The following is a 22,699-nucleotide window of genomic DNA, read 5'->3' as shown; positions in this document are numbered from 1 at the left end:
TTATATTTGAACAAACAGCCAAAGCTAAAAGAATGCTACAATGGGCCTTCACATGCTGGGAGAAAAACTTGGCCTCCTGGGTGCTCTACATTTCATCCTTTGTGGCAACGAACCATGCCAGGATTTCAACCTCCGTGCTGCTCTTGACTAGCAAAGTATCTTAGGTGTTTCATATTGTGTGATTAATGAATAAGAGACGGTATGAAAAGCTTGACACCATCTTTGGCCTGTCTAGTTGCATTCATATTTCTGGGAAATAAGAAAGAAGATTACATGGTATTTAAATTTAAAAAAAAATTAACATTTACTCACTTTTGAGAGACAGAAAGAGACAGAACATGAGTGGCAGAGGGCCAGAGAGAGGGAGACACAGAATCCCAAGCAGGCTCCAGGCTCTGAGCTGTCAGCACAGAGCCCAACACAGGGCTCAAACCCAAGAGCCGCGATATCATGACCTGAACCGAAGTTGGATGCTTAATGGACTGAGCCATCCAGGCGCCCCTACTTGGTATTTAAATATAGAGTATTGAACTGGATGATAAATAAAGGGCTGACAAAATATCTTTGGCAGAAATTTTACTCTTATAGACTAGTTGCAGCTGTTCAGAATTACTAGAATAACTCAATAAAAAGTTTTTGTTTTTGATTTTCATTGCTTCATGAAGTTGGCAAAGATGGGTTGTGCATGATGACTGCAACTAGAATAATGTTATTACTAGTTGTCATATTTTAATATAAATAAGTGGCCCTAATTCTTTCCAAGACTTCACTGCTTATGATATATTAAGTCCTATGGGTTCTATAAAATAACTCTGAAACCTCTTCTGTTGCTTCAGACTTTATGCAGCCAAAATAATTACTGAAGACATTTCAGTCTGCAGTTTTTTCAATTCAGAGGTCATTCACACTGACTTTTCTTGCTTTGACTTCATGCAAGACATCATTAATCAAGTGTACTATTAAAATGTTAACTTTCCCTTTAAATACCTCATTAATGTACATGTGTATTTAACTATATATTTTTAAATCTGAATCAATGAAAACTACCTCTTGAGTGAAGAAAAAACTCACTTGTTTTATTGCACCTTGCATTGAAAGACATCACAATCTAGTACCTTGTAAATAGTTTTCCCTCTTAAATCATTGCCTGGAAAATAAGATTGTCTCACTCTTTCCATAAAGCTAACGTTGTCAAGGTCAAATTTTGTAAATGATACAAAAGAGTTTCCTCCATGAATAATCACAAGCTCATGTTATTGGAAGGGTCTTCAAGAAATGACACAGTTCATCCTGAAGCCAGATTTGCCCACTACATACTGACAGTTATTCTATTATTCAGATGCCCTGAGACAGACTATCCCTACCTTCTTGCTATGGTAGCCTGTCTCATAGTAAATCATACTTTTTTATTGTTGTTTGTTCTACGAAGATTTATCTGATGCCTATTGTTTTAACTGGGATTTTTTTATTCAAGTTAGTTAACATAAAATGTTATATTAGTTTCAGGTACACAATATAGTAATTCAACACTTCCATATGTCACCTGGTACTTCTCATGACAAGTGCGCGCCTTAATCCCCATCACCTATTTAACCCATTCCACACACACCTCCCCTCTGGTAATCATCAGATTGTTCTCCATAATTAAGGGTCTGTTTCTTGGTTTTTCTGTCTCTCTCACTCTTATTTTTTTTTTTTTTTTGCCTTTGCTTGTTTGTTTCCTTTTTTAATTCCACATATGAGTGAAATTGTATGGTATTTGTCTTACTTTAACTGACTTATTTTGCTTAAAATTATACCCTGTAAGCTGTATCCATGTCATTGCAAATGACAAGATTTCATTCTTTTGTATGGCTAAATAGTATTCCATTGTATATATATATATATATATATATATATATATATATATACTGCATCTTCTGTACCCATTCATGAGTCGATGGGCATTTGGGCTGCTTCCATATCTTAGCTATTGCAAATAAATCTCCTATAAACATCAGGGTGCATGTATCCCTTTGAATTGGTATTCTTGTATTCTTTGGGTAAATATCCAGTAAGTGTAATTGTGGATTGTAAGGTAGTTCTTTTTTTAACTTTTTGAGGAAACTCCACACTGTTGTCCACAGTGGCTACACCAGTTTACATTTCCACTAATAGTGCAAGAGAGTTCCCCTTTCTCCACATTCTCACTAACACCTGTTGTTTCTTATGTTGTTGATTTTAGCCATTCTGACTGACAGGTATGAGGTGATAGTGCATTGTAGTTTTGATTTGCATCTCCCTGATGATTAGTGATGATGAGCGTCTTTTCATGTGTTTGTTGGCCATCTGGATGTCTTCTTTGGAGAAATGGCCGTTCATGTTCTGCCCATTTTTAAAAATTTTTTTAATGTTTATTTTTGAGAGAGAGAGAGACAGAGACAGAGATAGAGCATGAGTGGGGGAGGAGCAGAGAGAGAGGGAGACACAGAATCTGAAGCAAGCTCCAGGCTCTGAAGTGTCAGCACAGAACCCGATGCGGGGCTCGAACTTACCAGCCGTGAGATCATGAGCTGAGCCAAAGTCGTACACTTAACCGACTGAGCCACCCAGGCGCCCCTCTTCTGCCCATTTTTTTAATTGGATGATTTATTTTTTGGGTGTTGAGTTTTATAAGTTCTTTATATATTTTGGATATTAATCCTTTATCAGATATGTCATTTGGAAATATCTGGTGTTGATATGAGAACACAACTTTTTTTCCAGTAAAAGTACTCAATTTCTTTAATTAGCTCCATAAGTGTCTACATTCTTTCCAGTGTATTAAGTCAAGTTTGCATTTGAAGTATGAGGATCCTGAAATTGAAGTCAAATGTGCTCAACAGTCAATGAAGCACTTTCTAAACTAAAGGCTTTCCTTAGAACTGTGACAATAAAGTAATGACTAAATATTTGAAATGATAGTGAGATTATAACAATAAATGTAAATCTCAAACAAATAATTACCACATTAATGTTTGCATTTACAGGAGACAAATATGAAATTCTTGTATTGTATTTTTGTTTAATGTTCAATATGTTCATGTGAGTAGATGTTCCTTTTTTTTATTAAGGGTTTTTGTGTGTGAATATAAATTTTGAATTTCTATATGTAATATAAGTACCAAAAAGCCTGCCTCAGCTAGTGTTACTCGTTGTGAAATATCTTGCCTAATCCGTTAATGAACACTAAGTGAAATAAAAGCTATTTTTAACCATAAAACATCATTTATTTAGCAAATATGAGTTGTGTTCCAGGATCAGACCATCTACTAGGTGGAGGAAGCATAGCTTGTGATTTTCAATATAAACAACCATACTTTAAATTTTCTTTATGGGCTAGAGTGGGTGTACTGGGAAATCAATAAAAATTATGTAAGCTTACATATTTTAAGAAATTTTGCTATTTTCTTTGATTATATTGGCTATATTGTTTTAAAATGTGTCATTATAAAAATAGAATATTCTTTTGACAATAATCTCAAAAATATAGACAAGAAGAAAAAAAGAAGGATACTTCAATATAAATATAATATTTTGGTTTGTTTCCTTCCAGAGTTTTTATATAGTTTTAAAATGTTTATGATGTATTTATATTCATAATTGAAAAAAATTGGAAAAAGTAAAATTAAAGTGAATTTATTCACCATAAAAATGTATCATTAATATGATTTTGATGTATCTGAAAATATGTTTGTAACATGAAAAAACTTTGAGGATATAATATTCCATGAAAAATTCAAAATACAAAATTTTATATACATATTTATATTTAAATGTTACATCATAAACTTGGAAAACCAAAAGCCAATTGTTTGCAATGGCTTTTGGAAGTGATCGTATTTCTGAAACGTGGTTACAAAAAATAATCCATAGCGTTTGGGAGCAAAGATACAAGTCAAAAGATTGTATTCAGGCTGCTTTTTAAGATAAATTAAGTCCTTCCTTTGTTCTTGGCATTTTATACTAAACATATACACACTCCTAATTTTTTATTCTTAATATGAAAATTAGGCACATGACCAAAGAAAATATACACTGTAAAAAATTAGTGGGGAATAATTTTAATTCTAAAGTTTTCAGCTAGTACTGAGGTACAAATTTTGGTAAATCTGGAATATTCAGTTTTGCCTAATTCAGGGCATTGCCTAATTAATGTTTAGGCATTGCCTAATTAAATGTTTCTATGGCATGGGTTCTTAGGTTGAATTCTCCAGAAGTGACCCTGAGATAAAGATTCCTATATAAACATTCAGGATTTATTAAGGAATTGCTCTCAGGAGAATCAGGTAAGGGAGTGGAGGAAGCAATATTGAAAAGGGGGAAGAAAATGAGCAAGAGAGAAATTTCAAGTGATTTCTGAGCCTCAGACTGATTCCACTGGGTACTCAGAAACATAAATTACATCTCAGACATGTCCCACCTTGAGGCAAAGTCTGGGCTGTCAAACTCCCACACAAGTCAGTATTTGGCTATGGGTTTTTTCCAGGAATATAGTGCCTCTCAAGCACTTACGGTTCTCTGTGCAAAGAACAGGAGTAGAAGGGGCTCTAGCAGTTCAAGGTCAGTCCTCTGAAGGGAGGATCTAAGGGCCTGGGTGGTCCCCAGGGGTGTTTGCTACCCATGCCTGGTCACAGATCTTCATTTAAGTTGGGAAATGTGATTCTCCATTTTTTGCTGGGCCAAAGTGTGATAAGGGTTCAACTGTGAGGCAGAGTTTACAAGTCCCAGGATACATTTAGAGCTTGGGCACTTTCATGGAAGCTGTGATTGGAAGTTAGAGTGGAGAGTGGTGATAGGAAGCCCTTAGGTGTATGTGATAAGGAGTAGAAAAAAGAGGATGATAGATGGTTTTCGAAAATTTGAAGCATAGGAAGGAGAGGAAAAACGTAAAATAATTATAAGATATGCAGAGCATATTCATTAAGGAGGATGTTTAGATCAGGTAAACTGCCATTGCCCAGACTCCAGAGGAATGTTGGTCAGAAAATTCTCAGCTTGCATCTGGAGCTGCCAGAACATTTTCCATGTGAGTGCAGAGAACTTGAATTAGGCCCCAGGCTGGAAAGGAGCCTGGCTCTCCGGAGGCTCAGAAAATCTGTAGAGTAAAACTTGGGGGAGGCCTGAGGTGATGGTTTGCCTAGCAAAAAAGGACAGTGACCCTGAGTCAAGGCCAAAGGTGGGAACAGCTGCCTTCCGGGGGCAATACAAGTGAAACCATCCAAGAACAGACTGTTTAACTAAGGCTTTAAACCTGGGCCAAGTTAACTGAGGAATGTGTGATTGTATATTTGCAAATTACCTCAGAACTAAATAATTTGTATTCTGAAATTTTCTCACACTATAACAGAGATTTAGATCCTTCTCAAATGTTTCAGTCTATGGCTCTGTGTATGTTAATGCATCCTGAGGATGCTGTGTTTCTGGGGACAGCACAAGACTGGGTACAGCTGGGAAGAAAAAGTGGGAAAAACAAAAGACCGTGATGGTCTCTGTGTGATCTTGAGGGCACCTGTCCTGCTTTGTGAATACCCAGAAACATATTCAAAGCAAGTGTTGGAGGGAACCCATTGAGGAGAGACTTCTATTTGTGCCTTATTTTGAGCACCCCATTTGGAGGCTCTGTGTCTTTTAGTTGATTTGAATATGGGCAAACTGTTTATATTAAAAAATTTCACAGCAGATAATAATTGTAAGTCTTCAACATAGAGGATAAGCTGACTTAGTCTGTATTCTAGTGAACTATTTTTTTTAACATTAAAAAAGAGACACTAGAGAGCTAAGAAAGAATATTTGATGATGGTATTTTCACTTCTACTTCATTTCTGCACCCAAGAAAATAAGTATCATTAATAAGTATCATTTGAATTCCTAAGAGCTATCTTCATTGTCTTATACTATTCTTTAAGGTGGATACACATGTTTCCTCAAGGATAACATTTTTCTCACAAGGACCAGAAGATTACAAGCTTACACATTTTTTTTTTTAATGCTCAAAAAGTAGTTCAGAAAGTTCAAGCTATACAATTTCTTCTCTGTGGGCCTGAAAGGATATTTGTGATTAGATTCACTCCTTCTCCCCTCCTCTCCACTCCAAGAGTGTTTTGTTCTTTTTTAAGATTTTTTTTTCAATTTTTTTTAACATATCATTTTATTTTTTGAGAGAGAGAGAGACAGAGCACGAACAGGAGAGGGGCAGAGAGAGAGGGAGACACAGAATCCAAAGCAGGCTCTGAGCTGTCATATGTGTGGCTTGAACCCATGAACACGAGATCATGACCTGAGCCAAAGTCAGGTGTTCGACTGACTGAGCCACCCAGGTGCCCCATTTTTAAGATATTTTCATTGTGGACAATGTCAAACACATACAAAAGGAGAGATTAGGATAATAAAGGCCCATGTCACCATCACCCATTTATACAAAAATTGTCACATTTGGACAATCTTGTTTCACTTATACCTGCATCTACTTCCAATTTTACCTGACAGATTATTTTGAAAGCAAATCTCAGATATTATTTCACGCATAAATACTTCAGTGTGTATCTGTAAAAAAAGAAGTACATTACAAACTGAAGAATCTTCAGATTCTGTTAATCAGTTTTCTTCTCTGTCTTTCCTCCTCCTCCCTTTCATTCCCTCCTTCTCTCCCTGGGGTTTTCATTTTTACAGTTTGTTGAAGAAACTAAGTCCTTTGCTCTGTAGAATTTTCCATAGTCTGAATGTTGCCAGTTGCATTCCAATGATATCATTTAATAGGTTTCTCTGTCTTTTTCTTTTCTAAAAATTAGAAGTTAGATTTAGAGGCTTGATAATTCAGGTTCACTTATATTTTTATTTTTTATTTTTTGACCACTAGGTAGGTGGGACTGTGGTTTTCCATTGCTGATCAACAATATCAGGTTATCTCTTTTTGTAATGTTAGCACTATTGATGATCACTGCTTGCATTTATTCATTAATTAGAGGTCATAAAATGGTGATATTTTAATTAGATCATTCCCTTTTCATTTATTATTTGAAATACTGTAATAAAGAGAAACTTTCTCCCACCGATTCTTTGGTTATCCAGTAATACAGGTTGTAAAGGAAAGACTACAAAAGTACTCGATTTCCTCCTTGCTTATTAGTTATCAAATAATACATTCATTCTTTCCAGTACTCCAAAGATGATAAATGAGTTTTTGTGTGTTTTTTTATTGAACACAAACAGGATTTATTTAATTACTTATTTATTTATTTTTTTAATATTTTTGTTTGTTTCAAGTTTTTATTTAAATTCTAGTTAGTTAACATATAGTGTAATATTGGTTTCAGGAGTAGAATTCAGTGATTCATCACTTACATATAACACCCAGCGCTCATCGTATGTGCCCTTCTTAATACCCATCACCCATTTAACCCATTGCCCTGCCCACCTCTGCCTCCAACAACCCTTAGTTTGTTTTCTATAGTTAAGAGGCTGTTATGGTTTGCCTTCCCTCTTTTTCTTTCTCTCTCTTCCCCTATGTTCATCGGTTTTGTTTATTAAATTTCACATGAGTGAAATCATATGGTATTTGTCTTTCTCTGACTGACTTTGCTTAGCATAATACACTCTAACTCCATCCACGTCATTGCAAATAGCAGGATTTCATTCTTTTTTATGGCTGAGTAATATTCCATATATATAATATACACACACAGACACACATACATACCGCATCTTCTTTATTCATCAGTCAGTGGACACTTGGGCTCTTTCCCTAATTTGGCTGTTGTCAATAATGCTGCTATAAACATTGTGGTGCATGTGTCCCTTCGAGTCAGTATTTTTGTATCCAGTATTTTGGGTAAATACCTAGTGGTACAGTTGCTGGATCTTGGGTAGTTCTTAAAGTTAAAAAGTTTTTAACTTTTTGAGGAACCTCCATACTGTTTTCCATAGTGGCTGCATGAGTTTCCATCAACAGTGCAAGAGAGTTCCCCTTTCTCCACATCCTTGCAAATATCTGTTGTTTTCTGTGTTATTAATTTTAGCCATTCAGACAGGTGTGAGGTGGTATCACATTGTAGTTTTGATTTGTGTTTCCTTGATGATGAGTGATGTTGAGCATCTTTTCCTGTGTCTGTTAGCCATCTGATTGTCTTCTTTGGAAAAATGCCTGTTCATGTCTTCTCATTTTTTAACTGGATTACTTGGGGTTTGGGGGTGTTGCATTTGATAAGTTCTTTATAGATTTTGGATGCTAACCATTTATCAGATATGTCATTTGCAAATATCTTCTCCCATTCTGTAGTTTGCCTTTTAATTTTGTTGATTGTTTCCTTTGCTGCGAAGAAGATTTTTATCTTTATGAAGTCCCAATAATTCATTTTTGCTTATGTTTCTCCTGCCTAAGGCAATGTGTCTAGGATGAAGTTGCTATGGCCACGGTCAAAGAGGTTGCTGCCTGTTTTCTCCTCCAGGATTTTGGTGGTTTTCTGCCTCACATTTAGGTCTTTCATCCATTTTGAATTTATTTTTGTGTATGGTATAAAAAAAGTGGTCCAGTTTCATTCTTCTGCATGTTACTGTCCAGTTTTCCCAATACCATTTGTTGAAGAAACTTTTTTCCAGTGGGTATTCTTTCCTGATTCATCAAAAATTAGTTGATGACATAGTTGTGGGTCCATTTCTTGGTTTTCAATTCTGTTTCATTAATCTATATTTCTGTTTTTGTGCCAGCACCATACTGTTTTTATGACTACAGCTTTGTAATCTCACTTGAAATCTGGAATTGTGATGCCTCCAGCTTTGCTTTTCTTTTTCAAGATTGCTTTGACTATTTGGGGTCTTTTGTGGTCCTATACAAATTTTCAATTGTTTGTTCTAGCTCTGTGAAAAATGCTGTTGGTGTTTTGATAGAGATTGCATTTAAATGTGTAGATTGCTTTGAGTAGTATAGACATTTTAACAATATTTGTCCTTTCAGACTATGAGCATGGAATGTTTTCCCATTTCTTTGTGCCCTCTTCAATTTTTTTCATAAGTGTTCTATAGTTTTTAGAGTACAGCTCTTTCACCTCTTTAGTTAGGTTTATTCATAGGCATCTTATAGTTTTGTTGCAATTGTAAAATGGATCAATCAATTCCTTGATTTCTCTTTCTGCTGCTTCATTATTGCTGTACAGAAATGCAACAGAATTCTGTACATTGATTTTGTATCCTATGACTTTGTTGAATTCCTGTTATCAGTTCTAGAAATATTTTGGTGGAGCCTTTCAGGTTTTCTACATAGAGTATAATGTCATCTGAGAATAGTGAAAGTTTGATTTCTTCCTTGCTGATTTGGATGCCTTTCCTTTCCTTTCTTTTCTTTCCTTTTCTCTTCTTTCCTTTCATTTTCTTTTCTCTTTTCTTTTCTTTCTTTCTTTCTTTCTTTCTTTCTTTCTTTCGTCTGAATGCTGAGGCTAGGACTTTTAGTACTATGTTAAATAACAATGGTGAGAATGGACATTCCTGACTGTAGAGGGAAAGCTCTCAGTTTTTCCCCATTAAGAAGGATATTAGCTGTGGGTCTTTCGTATATGGCCTTTATAATGTTGAGGTATGTTCCCTCTACCCCTACTTTTTTGAGGATTTTTATCAACAAAACGTGCTGTATTTTGTCAGATGCTTTTTCTGCATCTATTGAGAGAATCATATGTTTCTTATCCTTTCTTTTATTTTAAACCACTCCTATTATTATCCTGATTGATGCTCATGTTGTCCCATCTTTGACCAAAGGAAAAAAAAAAAACAAACCTCTTCAAGTTGACTTCCAAGTTCTTTTGAAGGTTCTGTTACTTTGTTTTCTGTTATCAAATCATGCTCCATTCGTAGCTTGCACATTTATGTTCCACTTCTGCATTGAGAAATTTTTCCAAGGAGCCCTTATTCCTTTTAGTGGGAATGGTATATGGAGACTACAGTTTTATATTGCTGTGCTCAATATGTTATGTATTGGTCATTACTTCTAGGTCTTTACAATGGACAGAGCCAGGAAATAAGTTTTAAATTCTTTTAAGATAAAATACTTTCAAATTGAGGCATATATTTTTAATTCAATTTTAGGACCACAGGAATTTTACAAAATGTTATTGATATAATGTCCAAAATCCTGATTCTTATGAATGTCGTTATAACTGCTTACTTGTCTGGAGTCACAATATCCACGTAGTAACCTTGGAATAACAATGCCCATAGCTGCCACAAATATAATCAATAGGATTATATAAACATGTAGGGCTAAAAAATATTTTTGGTCTGTAAAGTACATCTTTGTAAAGTACATCTTTCTAGGGATGTACAGTCAAAATACTGTGTTCTAAAGTCATTTAGAAGAGCTCCTCTCTGGCACTGGGTGGCTCAGTCTGTTAAGTGTCCAGCTTGGCTCAGGTCATGGTCTCTTGGTTTGTGAGTTGGAGCCTGTGCTGTCTGCATAGAGCCTGCTTCAGATCCTCTGTCCCCATCTCTCTCTGCCCCTCTTGCTCTCTCTCCCTCTCTCTGTCTCTCAAAAATAAATAAACATTTAAAACTAAAAGAGCTAGTCTCTGATGGCTAGTTTGTTTAAAGAGTAATATTCAGTGTTAATGTGTGGTAAATAGACCTTCACAAAAACTTGTGAAATTTTGAATTAGTATAGCTCATGTAGGTGTTAGATTTGTGGTAACAAACAGGTGCCTTAAATGTGTTTATGCTCTTCCATTTTTTAATTCTATTCCTAGGCATTTATCATAAGAATGTAATGAAATATGGCATAAATAGTCACATTAAGAATGTTCATTGATGTTATTTATGATAAAAATGAGAAATATCTTAAAAACAGACCAACAGGAGAATTATTATGGAACATATATAAAGCGGAATATTATGCAGCAGTTAAAAATCTATCTACCATGAAAACTTTTAATCTCAAGTGAAAATGCTCATAATATTACATATAAAAAAATTCGACACCAAACTTTATAAAGGAAAGCCTATTTCTCTGACATCAAAACTTCCCTGTCACCAAACGTGTGAGGTTTCCCCCCCGTCCTCCCCTCCCCCGACCAATTCTCTGATGCCTGCTGGATGTGCTACAATTCAATTCAATCCTGACACTATCTACCTGGAGATGGCATCAGATCTCCCAAATTAAGGGCTCAGTCCCCACACACTGCCCCCGCTTCAGATGCCAGTCACACGTCCAGAGCTCTCATATTGCTAACTGACCAGTTATAGATCAGGGGTTCCCATAATCCCCTCCTCAGATTAGATAACTTGCTAGAATAGCTCACAGATGTCAGGAACAGTTTACTCACTAATAATGGTTTATTACGAAAGATAGAACTCAGGAACAGCCAAATGGAAGAGATGCATAGGCAAGGTATTCAGGATGGTGGACAGCACAGAGCTTCCACACCCTCTCCAGGCATGTTTAGCCAAGCCAGGGAGCACTTTGAATCTTGTTGTTTAGAGTTTCTATGGAAGTTCCATAACTTAGGAATAATTGATTAAATCATTGGCCATTGGTGATTAAATCCAGCCTATTTCCCCTCCCCAGAGGTTCAACCTTCTACTTAGGCCTTGGTCTTTCTGGTGAACAACCCTCCTACAACAATAGTTGCAGGTGAACTGACAACTATTTGGGGGAAGAGTCCCCCAAAGCTATCTAGGAACCACTAGCTACCCCATCATTCATTAGCATATGAAGTCTCTTATCACCCCAGATATTCCAAGGGTCTAAAAGCCTTTGGACCAGGAATCTGGGCTAAAGACCAAATATTAGAACAAAAGATGCTCATAGCACCTCTATCACTTCAAAGAAAATATGAGTGTTTTAGGAGCTCTGTGTCAGGAACTGGAGGCAGAGACCAAATATATATTTCTTATTATGTCACAAAAGCATTGTTCCAGTTTTGGACACAATCTACATAGAAAATGACTGAAAGGTAATAAACCAAATATTAACGATAATATAACAAAATGTTAGCAAAACCAAAATATTTTTATTTACAATGTGCGCTTTATAATTTTGTAACAAAAATACTTTAAAAGATGAGCATATTATAATTCAAATCTAGAAGATTATTTTTGTAAAGTATTACCTTTCTTGAGCTGAAGAATGACTTTTATGTAAACTATTGAAAAACCTTAAAAACAAAATATTTGGCTATATAGAATGAAAAACTTGTTTGGTAAAATAATGATTAAAATTAAATTAAACCTACTATATAATGATTTCTTCATTTTATAGATAAGAAAAGTGAGGGTCAAAAAGGTTAAATTGTAGTACCCAGGTGACTCAGTTGGTTAAGCATCTGACTCTTGATCTTAGCTCAGATCTTGATATCAGGGATGTGAGTTCAAGCCCAGCATTGGGCTCTGCGCTGGGTGTGAGGCCTATTTAAAAAAAAAAAAAAAAAGGTTAAATCACTTTCTTACATGAATAAGGACAAAGTTGAGATTCATCCTTCTAACTTTGGACCCAGACTTCCTGCCTTCTCACGCTGATGACTGAGGAAACCCAGGTGGCTGCCACTTAGATAAGGGCTTTCTGTGGCACACCCTTGTAGTCAAGAGTTCTTGCAATTAGAATGAGAAATATTCTCCATTCTCTGAATACCAGACCCTCCCTGAATTTAAATTAAATTATATTACTCAGTTATTGTTTGCTTCAAAATAGAGCATACTTTTTTTCATTATTTATTTATTTATTTAATTTATTTTAAGAAAAAGAGAGAGAGCACTCCTGCACTAGTGAGGGAGGGGCAGAGAGAGAGGCAAAGAGAGCATCCTAAGCAGGCTCCATGCTGTCAGCACAGAGCCAGACACAGGCTTGATCCCATGAACTGTGAGATCCCATGAACTGTGAGCTGAAATCAAGAGTCAGCCAACTAACCAACTGGGCCACCGAGGTGCCCCTCCTTAAGTTTTCAATGTTAACAAAGTGGGGTGCCTGGGTGACGCAGTCGGTTAAGCATCTGACTTTGTCTCAGGTCATGATCTCGTGGTTCATGAGTTCAAGCCCCACATCGGGTTCTGTGCTAACAGCTCAGAGCCTGGAGCCTTCTTTGGATTCTGTGTCTCCCTCGCTCTTTGCCCCTCCCCTGCTCGCGCTCAGTCTCTCTCTCTCTCAAAAATAAAAACGTTAAAAATGTTAAAAAAATGTTAAAGTAAATACAGATTCATCTTTATTAAGGAAAAATGTATTTTAAGCTGTTCTTCATTGGAGAATGTGTCTTAAGATAGTGAATATTTTGTTTAATCAAACATTTAATCTAGAAGTGACATAAGGAATATTTTTGGTGACTTTCATACATTTATCTCTTAAGTTATCCTCTCCATGCATTTAAATATAATTGCTATGTTCAGGCTTTAAATATTTAATGCAGTGGTAATCCTTTCTGCTCTCTACCTCCCAGATATGACCATAAATTCAAAGCACATTCCCATGGTAGAAACTTTCTGACTTATTCATTAGGGCTTTTTACACACAAGCTAGAAGTCAACAGGATGCTTTAAAATTTTTCATTTGTAATATTGTTTTTATCATAGTTAAAAAGAAATTGCAATTTTTATCTAAAGAAAAGGTATGACTAGTTTGTTTCAATCTTAGACAGTGTTGGGAAAAAAACCTCATTTTTGATTGCATGACTGGGAGAAAACACAATACACAGAAATGGGCTTTAGTGTTATAGCCACGGATCATGATTTACAGTCACTTTTCCTCCCCAAACCCCAAGAAATGTGTTACCACAATTCTCGTGAGTAATGGAAGCCCTTGTTTGGGCATAACAGATTCTCCAGGGGTTGTTTTTCTCTTTAACTAATTTTCCTAGTGGATTCTGATGAGCCCCCCTCCCAAAAGACAAGGCCTGGTACATTAGTGCTTCTCAAACTTGGACATGAACAACCTTGGGCTGTTACAATGCAGATGCTGCTTCAGTCAGTTTGAAGTGGAGCCTGAAATGCTGTGTTTCTAAAGAGCTCCCATGTAATGCCCATGCTGCTGATCCATAAACCATACTTCTCAGGGCAAAGCAGTATAACCACCTCCTAGTTCTTAATCAACAGTAGATACTGCACATCTGTGAACCCCGTTATGGGCTTAATACATTTGTGTTTATCTTGTCTGTGATTGGGTTCTATTCTGCTTTTATGGAACTTCCTCCAATCAAAGGGGGACAATTAAAGAACTTATGGATCTATTTGCCACAATTATTAAGCATTCTGTGTAGTGTTTCCTGCAAATATCTTTCTTGTAAGTGGAAAATCGGGAATGGTGACAAGAAGGAAGAGAATGAGAACGGTTTTTGCATGCTGGTCAGCAATGGCAGCAATAATCTCTACATTGACCTAATGGTAGAATAAGTGAAGTTGCTGACGAATTGCTCTAACTTCCTGTGAGCTCCCATCCTTCAGTGGGACCTGATCCCTAGAAATGTGGTGCTTAGGTGCTGCTCCATATCTGGTTTATTGTCTCCAGGTTGTCCTCCCTTCAAAACTAGCTCTCATGGTTCAATTCGTAAGTTTCTTTTTTAACAATTATTTTGTACAAGGTGGTCTAAGCACTGAAAAGGAATCAAAAGATTGCCACTCTTAATCTGTTTAATACTTATCTAGAAAAAAATTAAGCAAGTTGCAAAAATAAATAATGAAAAATTTCAAGAACAGCTCTGTATTTTATTTCATCAGAGAACACAAGGCAGTACCTAGAGGCTCAGCATTAGAGGACACCTTGACGAGAAGATCATCAAGTTCAGTTTTTATTCAGCAGTGAACTGCCCCTGTGACATTACAGGCAATTGTTTTTCCAGCCTCCAAGTTGTCTCAGTCACAGAAGGCTCACCAAGTCCCAGAGTAGCCCATGCCAACATTAGTGAACTCTTAATTATTAGAAAGTTCTAATTTACACTGGATTGTTCCTTCTATTAACCATCAGATATATACCCTTAGTTTTGCAGAAGAAGAAAAGCTATGGTCTGCTGGAGAAGACTGGGAAGACTTTTCAGAAGAGGAGGCATTTGGGAAAAATCTGAAGTTCTGCTGGAATTTAGGGAGGTGGAGAGAAGTGTGGAGGGCAGCATTCTCATGAGCTACCCTTAAAGTTTAGAGCTACTCTTCCTAATTGTTATTCTGGATCCTTTCACTTATCCCCAGTGTTAAGGAATGACTCTGTTCTAAACACTGAAAAGCCATCAACAATATGTCAGATGCCTTGGTATCATTTCATAGAAGATATTTGAGAAAATGAATAGAGAGACTTTTCAGATTTTCCTCATTTATAAAGCAGATGATTATCCACCCACTACTGCTAGGCCTGCTCTAATGTAATTCTGAAAGGCCAGATTTATCCAGAGTGTAAAGGAAGTGGGCAGACACACAGCTGTTGTTTGGAGAATAGTACTGGTGTTGAGGTGAAAAATTACAATGGCTGAAGACACGAAGTAGAGGCCTTCAGGGGGAACAACTTTAAGCCATGTGGGTTAACTTTGTCGGGAAACCATAGTGGTCAACCTTCTGTTACCCATTTGGATAGACAGCTCCTATTTAAAGCCATGAACCCACATTTGAATTTTATGCAAGGCAGAAGTCTTCTGGGCTTCTCTTTTTATGGAGAGCAAAGTCACCAGAAATGCAATTCAGAATATAAATCACAGGGTACGTATACATAAGGAAATGTCTGCTTTAAAAGGTCAGATTGTCTTCTAGAATAAAGAGCCTCTCCCATTGTGTTTATCCAATCAAGCAGCCCCTTCTATAAAACCCAGGGTTTTCTAAGCCCTATTTTTCCAAACGTTTAAAGGTAATTTCCTTCCCTTGTCTATTCTTACAACTTTTTAAATAAATCTAAATTCATTCTAAAATGCACTGAGACACAGAGCACATAAAACCCAAGGTCATATTACTCAACTTCCAGCTTATCTACATTTTGTACAAGGAGGAACAATAGTTAAAAGTTGTAACTTGGAAAATTCTCTTTAAGACTTCACAAGAATGCAAACTTGTGTAAGAAAAGTCAGAAGTCCTCCAAAGACTGCTGTTCTGGGATAAAGTAATTTTTCTTTGCTGTGTGTGTGTGTGTGTGTGTGTGTGTGTGTGTATGCTTTATTCTTTTCTCCTTCAGAACGTAAAGATTAAAGAACAATGTTGTTTTACAATGGGACCTGACTCTGAGAAGCCTGGGCTGGGTTTGTTTTTCTGGAATTGGCCTTGTCCTCTGGCAAAACAAAATTTAAAAATGATAAATACACAGCTGCCACTGTCTTGGATATAAACATTTCCAAAGCCTTTCAAACTTAAAACTCAAACTGATAGTTGCCCAAAGTGTTCTTAAATTTTGTCTGTGTTCCTAAACCACCTCTTGTTTTCAGTGCTCTATACAATTACTGAGCTATTTGCTGAGATTAGGCAAGGTGATAATTGTACCTAAATCATAAACATATTTGGTTTAAAGTTTTGACACTTAGTTGTTGTTGCCCTGATGACACAGCAAACATGCAGAATGGATGAGAGACACCATGAGGAATAATATTAAATATTAAATTTAGGAATAATATTAAATAAAGGGGTTAATGTAAGTTTTCTTGATGGGTTATAAAATGGAAGTAGATATGTATAAATTAGATAAATTCAAATCATTAAATATTTATCAGGCATGAGTAAAAAATGAGCATACACTGGCAAAAAAAGAAAACTAAATGTGACATGGTCTTAGGTCTTAAAGAGCTTATAATTAAGAAAGATACAAGTAAATGTTTAGTTAGCTGTCAAAAACGAGTGAAAAGATGTGCTGATTGGTATTTACTTGAAGAGTCCTTTTATGACTATCCCAAATAATTTCTCTGTAGGTTCTGTGCATAATAAAGCAAAACAAGAAACCCAACTCAATTATTTAAACCAGCTTGGTAGATGAATGACTACATCACATTAAAATGCTACTTTACTTTATATGACAATCATTATAGCCGGAAAAAATTCAATAAAATAATACGTATGGTATAATTAACCATTTTCCCTTTTACGCCATCAATCTCACTTCAAATACTTGTGTTTACTATATTCAAGTCTCCTTGCCATGAGATATGAAGAATAAAAACAAGCTTTAAAGCACACTGTTGGTCCTCAACTAGCTTTCAGTCTGGCTAGACAGAGAGAGGAGCTTTCCTCATGCAACATAAGTATAAGAATCACAGAATTCCAAAGGAGGAAGAACTGATTTGCAGCTAAAGTTGTCAGGTATAGAACAGGGAGAAGATCAAAGAATTGATAAAATTTTGATGAGAGGGAGGGGTTGAATATTCAGGTGAGAGAATGCCAAGAATTTAGGGGCAAAAGTGGCAAAGATCAATTTTAGTGTAAAGGAATGTGTTAGTTATGTTAGACTAAAGAGTCCCTTCCTGTGGTTCATGGAACAAAAGACCAGAATGCCATGTTGAGGCCATATTATGAAAGTTTTGAATACAGGCTGGAGTTTGGAGTTTGTACTTTATTCTATAACCACAAGAGTTCCATGGAAAGATTTTGAGCAAGTGGTGTTATTAAACATCAGTGTAATAATGTCAGTTTAATACGATGATTCTCAGAGTGATCACCTTGAATGGAAAAGAAACCACAGGCAAATACTTATGTAAGAGGCTGTGGCATTAGTCTAGTGTGAGTTGATAAGGATCAGAATCCAGAATCAGGTGGAAGTTAGAAATGGACAGACTAAATCTGTGTGCGTGTGTGTGTGTATGTTTTCATAGAGCACTTAGCATATTTTTATAAATGAATAATATAATAAAAACTCCAAAACTAAATTTACCGATAATCTTTATTGTGGATGAGCAAACATTAGTGGAATGATTATTAGAAGTGTCCTATACAACACTACTACAGGAATTCTTTATCTGCATGATGTTATGAGTCCAGCCCAGTTATACTTGTGTTCCCTATGTAATTTTCCAAGTAAGACATTCCACTGAGAGTTTAGTCCTAGGAAAACTTGGTGTACTTTCAAGGAACTGGAATATTTCCTTCCTTCTTTTCTTCCTATGAAGCTCAGGCAACCTTCTCTGAATGCCTGTAGGCTCCACACCAGGCTTTCAGCTTAACCACTGCAGCTGTGTTGACTTTAGACCGTAATCTGTTTTCTTCTTTGTTGTTAACTCTCCTCCCCTCTCTTGTCATTACTCTTCACTAATCTTACAGTCTTGGTTTCTCCTCTTCCCTCTGTAAGCTTCTCTAAATGATTTTTCAAAGAAACAAAGGATAAGGACGTTTAATATGTGCCAGTAGCTTTCCTCCCTCTGTCTCTAGCCTCAGTTTTCTCCCTGAGCTCCAGCACAGCATTTCTACTTCTTGCTTGTATTTTGCCCAGCCTCTAAACAGATGGTACCATCTAGCATCTCTCTTATGTCCAACCTCCAACAATATTCAAATGTGATCTTTGAACCAACAGCAGCAGCACCACCTGGGAACTTTTCAGAAATGCACATTCTCAGGCCTCACCCCAGAGCATTGAACCAGAAACTCTGAAGGTGGGTCCCAGCAATCTGTGTTTCAATTAGTCCTCCAAGGGATTCAGACACATGTTAAAGTTTGAGAACCACTGTTCCAGAGAATATGCTCGTTTCTCTGTCCCAGTCTATGTGGTTCCCTAACTCATGGTGTCTCTCATCCATTCTGCATGTTTGCTCTGTCATCAGGGCGAATTCTTTATACACTTTTCAGAATAAGTATAAATTCCTAAAGAAGCTTATCTGATTGGTGTAGCTAATTATTGCCCTTACCACAGTTAGTATTTATGAGCATCCCACCCCAAGATCACTGGCTGGCCCATGCTTGAGCCACTCTTGGGTTACCTGTCAGTGGCCAGCTCAGCTAAAAAACAAAACAAAACAAAAAACAAAACAAAACAAAACTGAACCCAAACCAGACTAATACTGCTTTCCTGAGAAGATGGCAGCAGATACACCAGAAAGAGGACCGCTTCTGTCCAATAAATTAATCTTTAATTAAACTGATGTAAGCAGTATGTCTTCAGCAGAGGACTAGTGGGGATTTTCTTAGTTGTATAACCTGGATTTCAGGGTCCTTTTAGGAAAGACAAGAGTCAACCATTACAGCTTGACACCATTGGAGATAGAGGCAAGGAGGTCTCCCTGCTGATACTTGAAGATGGTTCAAGTCAGCTTGAGATGAAAGATCCTATTATAAATTGTAACATGGACAAGGACCCAATTCACAAATTACACAGGTGCCATCCAATCTGTACTCTTAAAGGAAACGTATTACTAGATGTTTACATTAGTGTGTCAATATACTATTCCCTTTATTTCTTAAATGAAGAAACACTTTATACTTCCAATTATAGTGATAACCTGAGAAATTGGTTTAAAGTCCTCAAGTTGCTGTATTAGGGGCAACAAGTTGCAAGGAGGGAATGAGTTTAAGTAGAAATCTCTCATTAAATTGAGGTAGAAAATAGAAGGGGGTAAGTTCTCAAAGTTTTGCATGGTAGCAAACTGAAGAAACAAGTATTCTCGCAAATAGAATATTTGCAATAAAAAGTAATTGCAATAAATAATTGCAAATAAATAAATTTATAATTGCAATATAATATATTGCATATATATATTGCAATATAATAATTGCAAAAAATAATTGCAATAAAAAATAGATGTGTTTCAAAGATTTATTCTATCATAATTTGAAAGACGTAGTGGGGCGCCTGGGTGGCTCAGATGGTTAAGGGGCCGATTTTGGCTCAGGTTATGATCTCACGGTTCACAAGTTCAAGCCCGGCGTCGGGCTCTGTGCTGATAGCTCAGAGCCTGGAGCCTGCTTCAGATTCTGTTTCTCCGTCTCCCTCTGGCCTCCCCTGCTCATCCTCTGTCTCTGTCTCTCTCTCAAAAATAAATGGAAAAAAAAACATTAAAAAAAAAAGAAAGATGTAGCTATAACTGGGATCAGGGCAGTTTTGTTCTACATTTGATTAGGAACAAAAATAAAACAAAAACAAAACAAAACAAAAAAAACAGAAAAAGTATTGATTAGGCATTAATGCGATACTCAGTTCCTACCAGGAGGGTGTTTTGTTTTTGGTTTTTTTTGTAACCTACTTGAAGAATCAAGGTTAATTTAACTTTTGGTATCTGAAGCAATACCCAAACAACAAGATAATAGATGGTTAAGTGCTAAATTACATTATCCTTGATGTGTTTCTCTTTGTACACTCTTGGAATCTCATCTCTTCTGACTTTATCTAATAACTATGTAGGTCAGTGTTTCTCAGTCTTGAGTAATGCAGAGATAGACTGTTGTAAAAATTTTTTATATTCCCTCAGTATGGAATCAAAGTATTTTATTTTTTTACCAAAACATGTATCAATCTAAAAATAGGCACATACCACTTAACCTTATGATTCTTAAACAACTATGAAAAACAAATCTACAAGTCAACTACAGAAAAGCTATACAGCCCATAGCATTTAAACTAATTGAGGGGCATGGATAATGTTTTATTGAAGCAAAAATCATACTCCAAGCCTGAGCATGGTTTTGCCTAAAGTACAGCTTTCTTTGCTATCCACAGGTCTTAGTCTGAATCACATGATGACTCAGCTCTCACCTCTTTATTCAAACTACTGTGAAACTATCCGTTATATACTTCCTGTGGGTTTTTGTTTTGTGTTTTGTTATTTTTTGTTTTGTGACTGAGATTTGTACAAACACATCGTGTATTAACACTGCTTGTGGTATTTTCTGTTTGGCAATGGTTAATAAAGTGCCATGTATTGTCAACTTGAAATACAAATTAAAAAGTGAGAAATAAAATTTGGGGCGATTTGGTGTAGGGTGGCCAAATTTTGTTTGACTACTTTTAAAAGATTGCCATAGATTTGAAGATATGAAATCCTCATGAAAAGATATTTTAAAATCCTCATTAAAAACTGAGGGCAGCTGTGGAGGACACAGCTGTGCCTACCAGTTCCCCTACAAGGAAGCATGTGGTGCCCCAGCCACCAAAAGACAGCACCCAACTCTCAGTTCCTGTAGGGTTTGTTCAGCTGCCAAGAGCTTCCCAGTCCACGGGCTCGTCCTCCACGAGTGCCCACATTCAAGGACCGATGGAGGCAGTGGTGTTACAACTTGGCTATTTCACCTGAACAGGGGCAAGTCTTGAAGGGCCACAGATGCTCCAGTTTCCCCATGGACTTGGCGGAGGCTTTGTTGGCCTGTGCTACAGTTCCATCTTGCCCTCCTGATGCTGCATTCCTCCTCTCTTCTGTTAGTGATGATCCTTAATAAATACCCTGCATGCCAAACTCCATTTCAGTGTCTATTCAGGAAAATCCAGTCAACAAGCACTCTTGAGAATCTCCCTGAGGATCACTGAGGAGTAAGAAAACCTCTTCCGTAGCCCCGATTCTTCTTGCAAGGGTCTAGTCTCCGATTTCAGCTTCCAGTTGTATACTCTCACCAGTGCTTGAAATCAATGGGTCCAAAGCTGACACATAACCCATCTCTTGGGCTTGTGCCTCAGAGAAACTTGTGGATTCCCCCCCGCCCCGTTTTATAATCTATTTAATGGCACTACCATTGTATTCCCACAGGATCCAAACTTGAGAGGTAATGTTTATTCCTCACACATCTTGCTCTATACAGTCTATTATTCATGCTTCTTAACACAGGAAGAACTTTACTCACTTCTCCAGGGATTCACTCCCTTCTAAACAAGGGATGCTGTTGAAATTATAATGGAAACGTTCACTTTGCTCTTGGGATATCTGTTCCCTTCAGTAGTTTTCACTTTCCTTTCTCTTCGATTCCGTAAACTTTAAAACACACAACGATTTTTTCTTGTAAAGGATATGTATGCAAAGTTCCAACCCACAATCTTCTACTTATTTTGGAATGCAATATGTTGGCTCCCCTATCAAATACAAGAATGATGCTTTGAGAGGATGGCAGCAAGTGCCAAGGCCTTCACTTTTCCTCCTGCAATTAAGATTAGTGCAGCAGAGTCATTAAAAAATTTTTTATTTTGTTTAAAATAAAATAATAAAATACAATTTTCTTTTCTTCTTTATCTTTTATATTGGTCTAAAGACTAAAGAAAACCAAATCTTGATAAATGCCAAAATGATAATTTTGTAGTACACAGACTAAAAACGTGTGAATGTTACAGTTTAGAAGTCTATGAAAACATACATACTTTTTAAAGTAGTCAACTCATTGAAAGATACTGATATTTAAAATGGAAGGTTGTGTTGTCAGTTGAAAATGAGAACCTGAGATGTTTGTGAGGGAGAAATTGTCAGGAAAGCAGTAGAACATTTCCTGCCCGTGGGTGCAATCTTGAGGATTTGTGATGGCCATGACGAACCCAACAACCATCACCACAGCACCGACAGGAAGCATGACACAGGCCATAATCTTATCTGAGTGTGTCCTCGGTTCTTCAGAGAGTTTCAGATAGCATGCTGATGGAATGATAAAAATTAGTGGAGCTGCACAGAGCACACCCTGCATATTGAAAACAAGAAATAACAATATGTTACTGAACGGAGCATTCCTTGGACAGGTTTAAAAAAACATTTACAAAATATATTTGTCATTGTACATATTAAAAGTTTAATAGGTTTAGTTGAATCAAACAAAGGAAAGAAAAATAATCCAAGGGAGACTTAGGAATAGGTTTTCCCCTTTC

The 22,699-nt window shown here is 36.6% G+C and overlaps 1 protein-coding gene and 1 long non-coding RNA gene across 3 annotated transcripts in view; one reads left to right on the top strand and one right to left on the bottom strand.

The window, feature by feature from the left end:
- Positions 1–19,515, top strand: part of LOC132670856 (uncharacterized) — a 74,242-nt gene extending 54,727 nt beyond the window's left edge. Inside the window, exon 6 of the long non-coding RNA XR_009606932.3 lies at positions 14,959–19,515. This is a non-coding gene — a long non-coding RNA (uncharacterized LOC132670856). The remainder of the gene's footprint in view (positions 1–14,958) is intronic.
- Positions 19,516–20,638: 1,123 nt separating this feature from the next.
- The window catches only part of SLC38A11 (solute carrier family 38 member 11), a 57,664-nt gene continuing 55,603 nt past the window's right edge, over positions 20,639–22,699 (bottom strand). The window contains exon 11 of one of the 2 annotated variants that reach the window (XM_060621283.3): positions 20,639–22,515. In XM_060621283.3, coding sequence (XP_060477266.1) covers positions 22,222–22,515 — 294 coding nt within the window. In that variant the 3' untranslated portion in view covers positions 20,639–22,221. The remainder of the gene's footprint in view (positions 22,516–22,699) is intronic. The other variant, XM_060621282.3, reaches the window with a different exon arrangement.

The sequence above is a fragment of the Panthera onca genome, chromosome C1 (assembly GCF_046562875.1).
Source record: "Panthera onca isolate mPanOnc1 chromosome C1, mPanOnc1 haplotype 2, whole genome shotgun sequence".
Classification (NCBI taxonomy): domain Eukaryota; kingdom Metazoa; phylum Chordata; class Mammalia; order Carnivora; family Felidae; genus Panthera; species Panthera onca.
The sequence above is the reverse complement of the archived record's forward strand: the minus strand, read 5'-3'. Positions and strand labels throughout refer to the sequence as shown.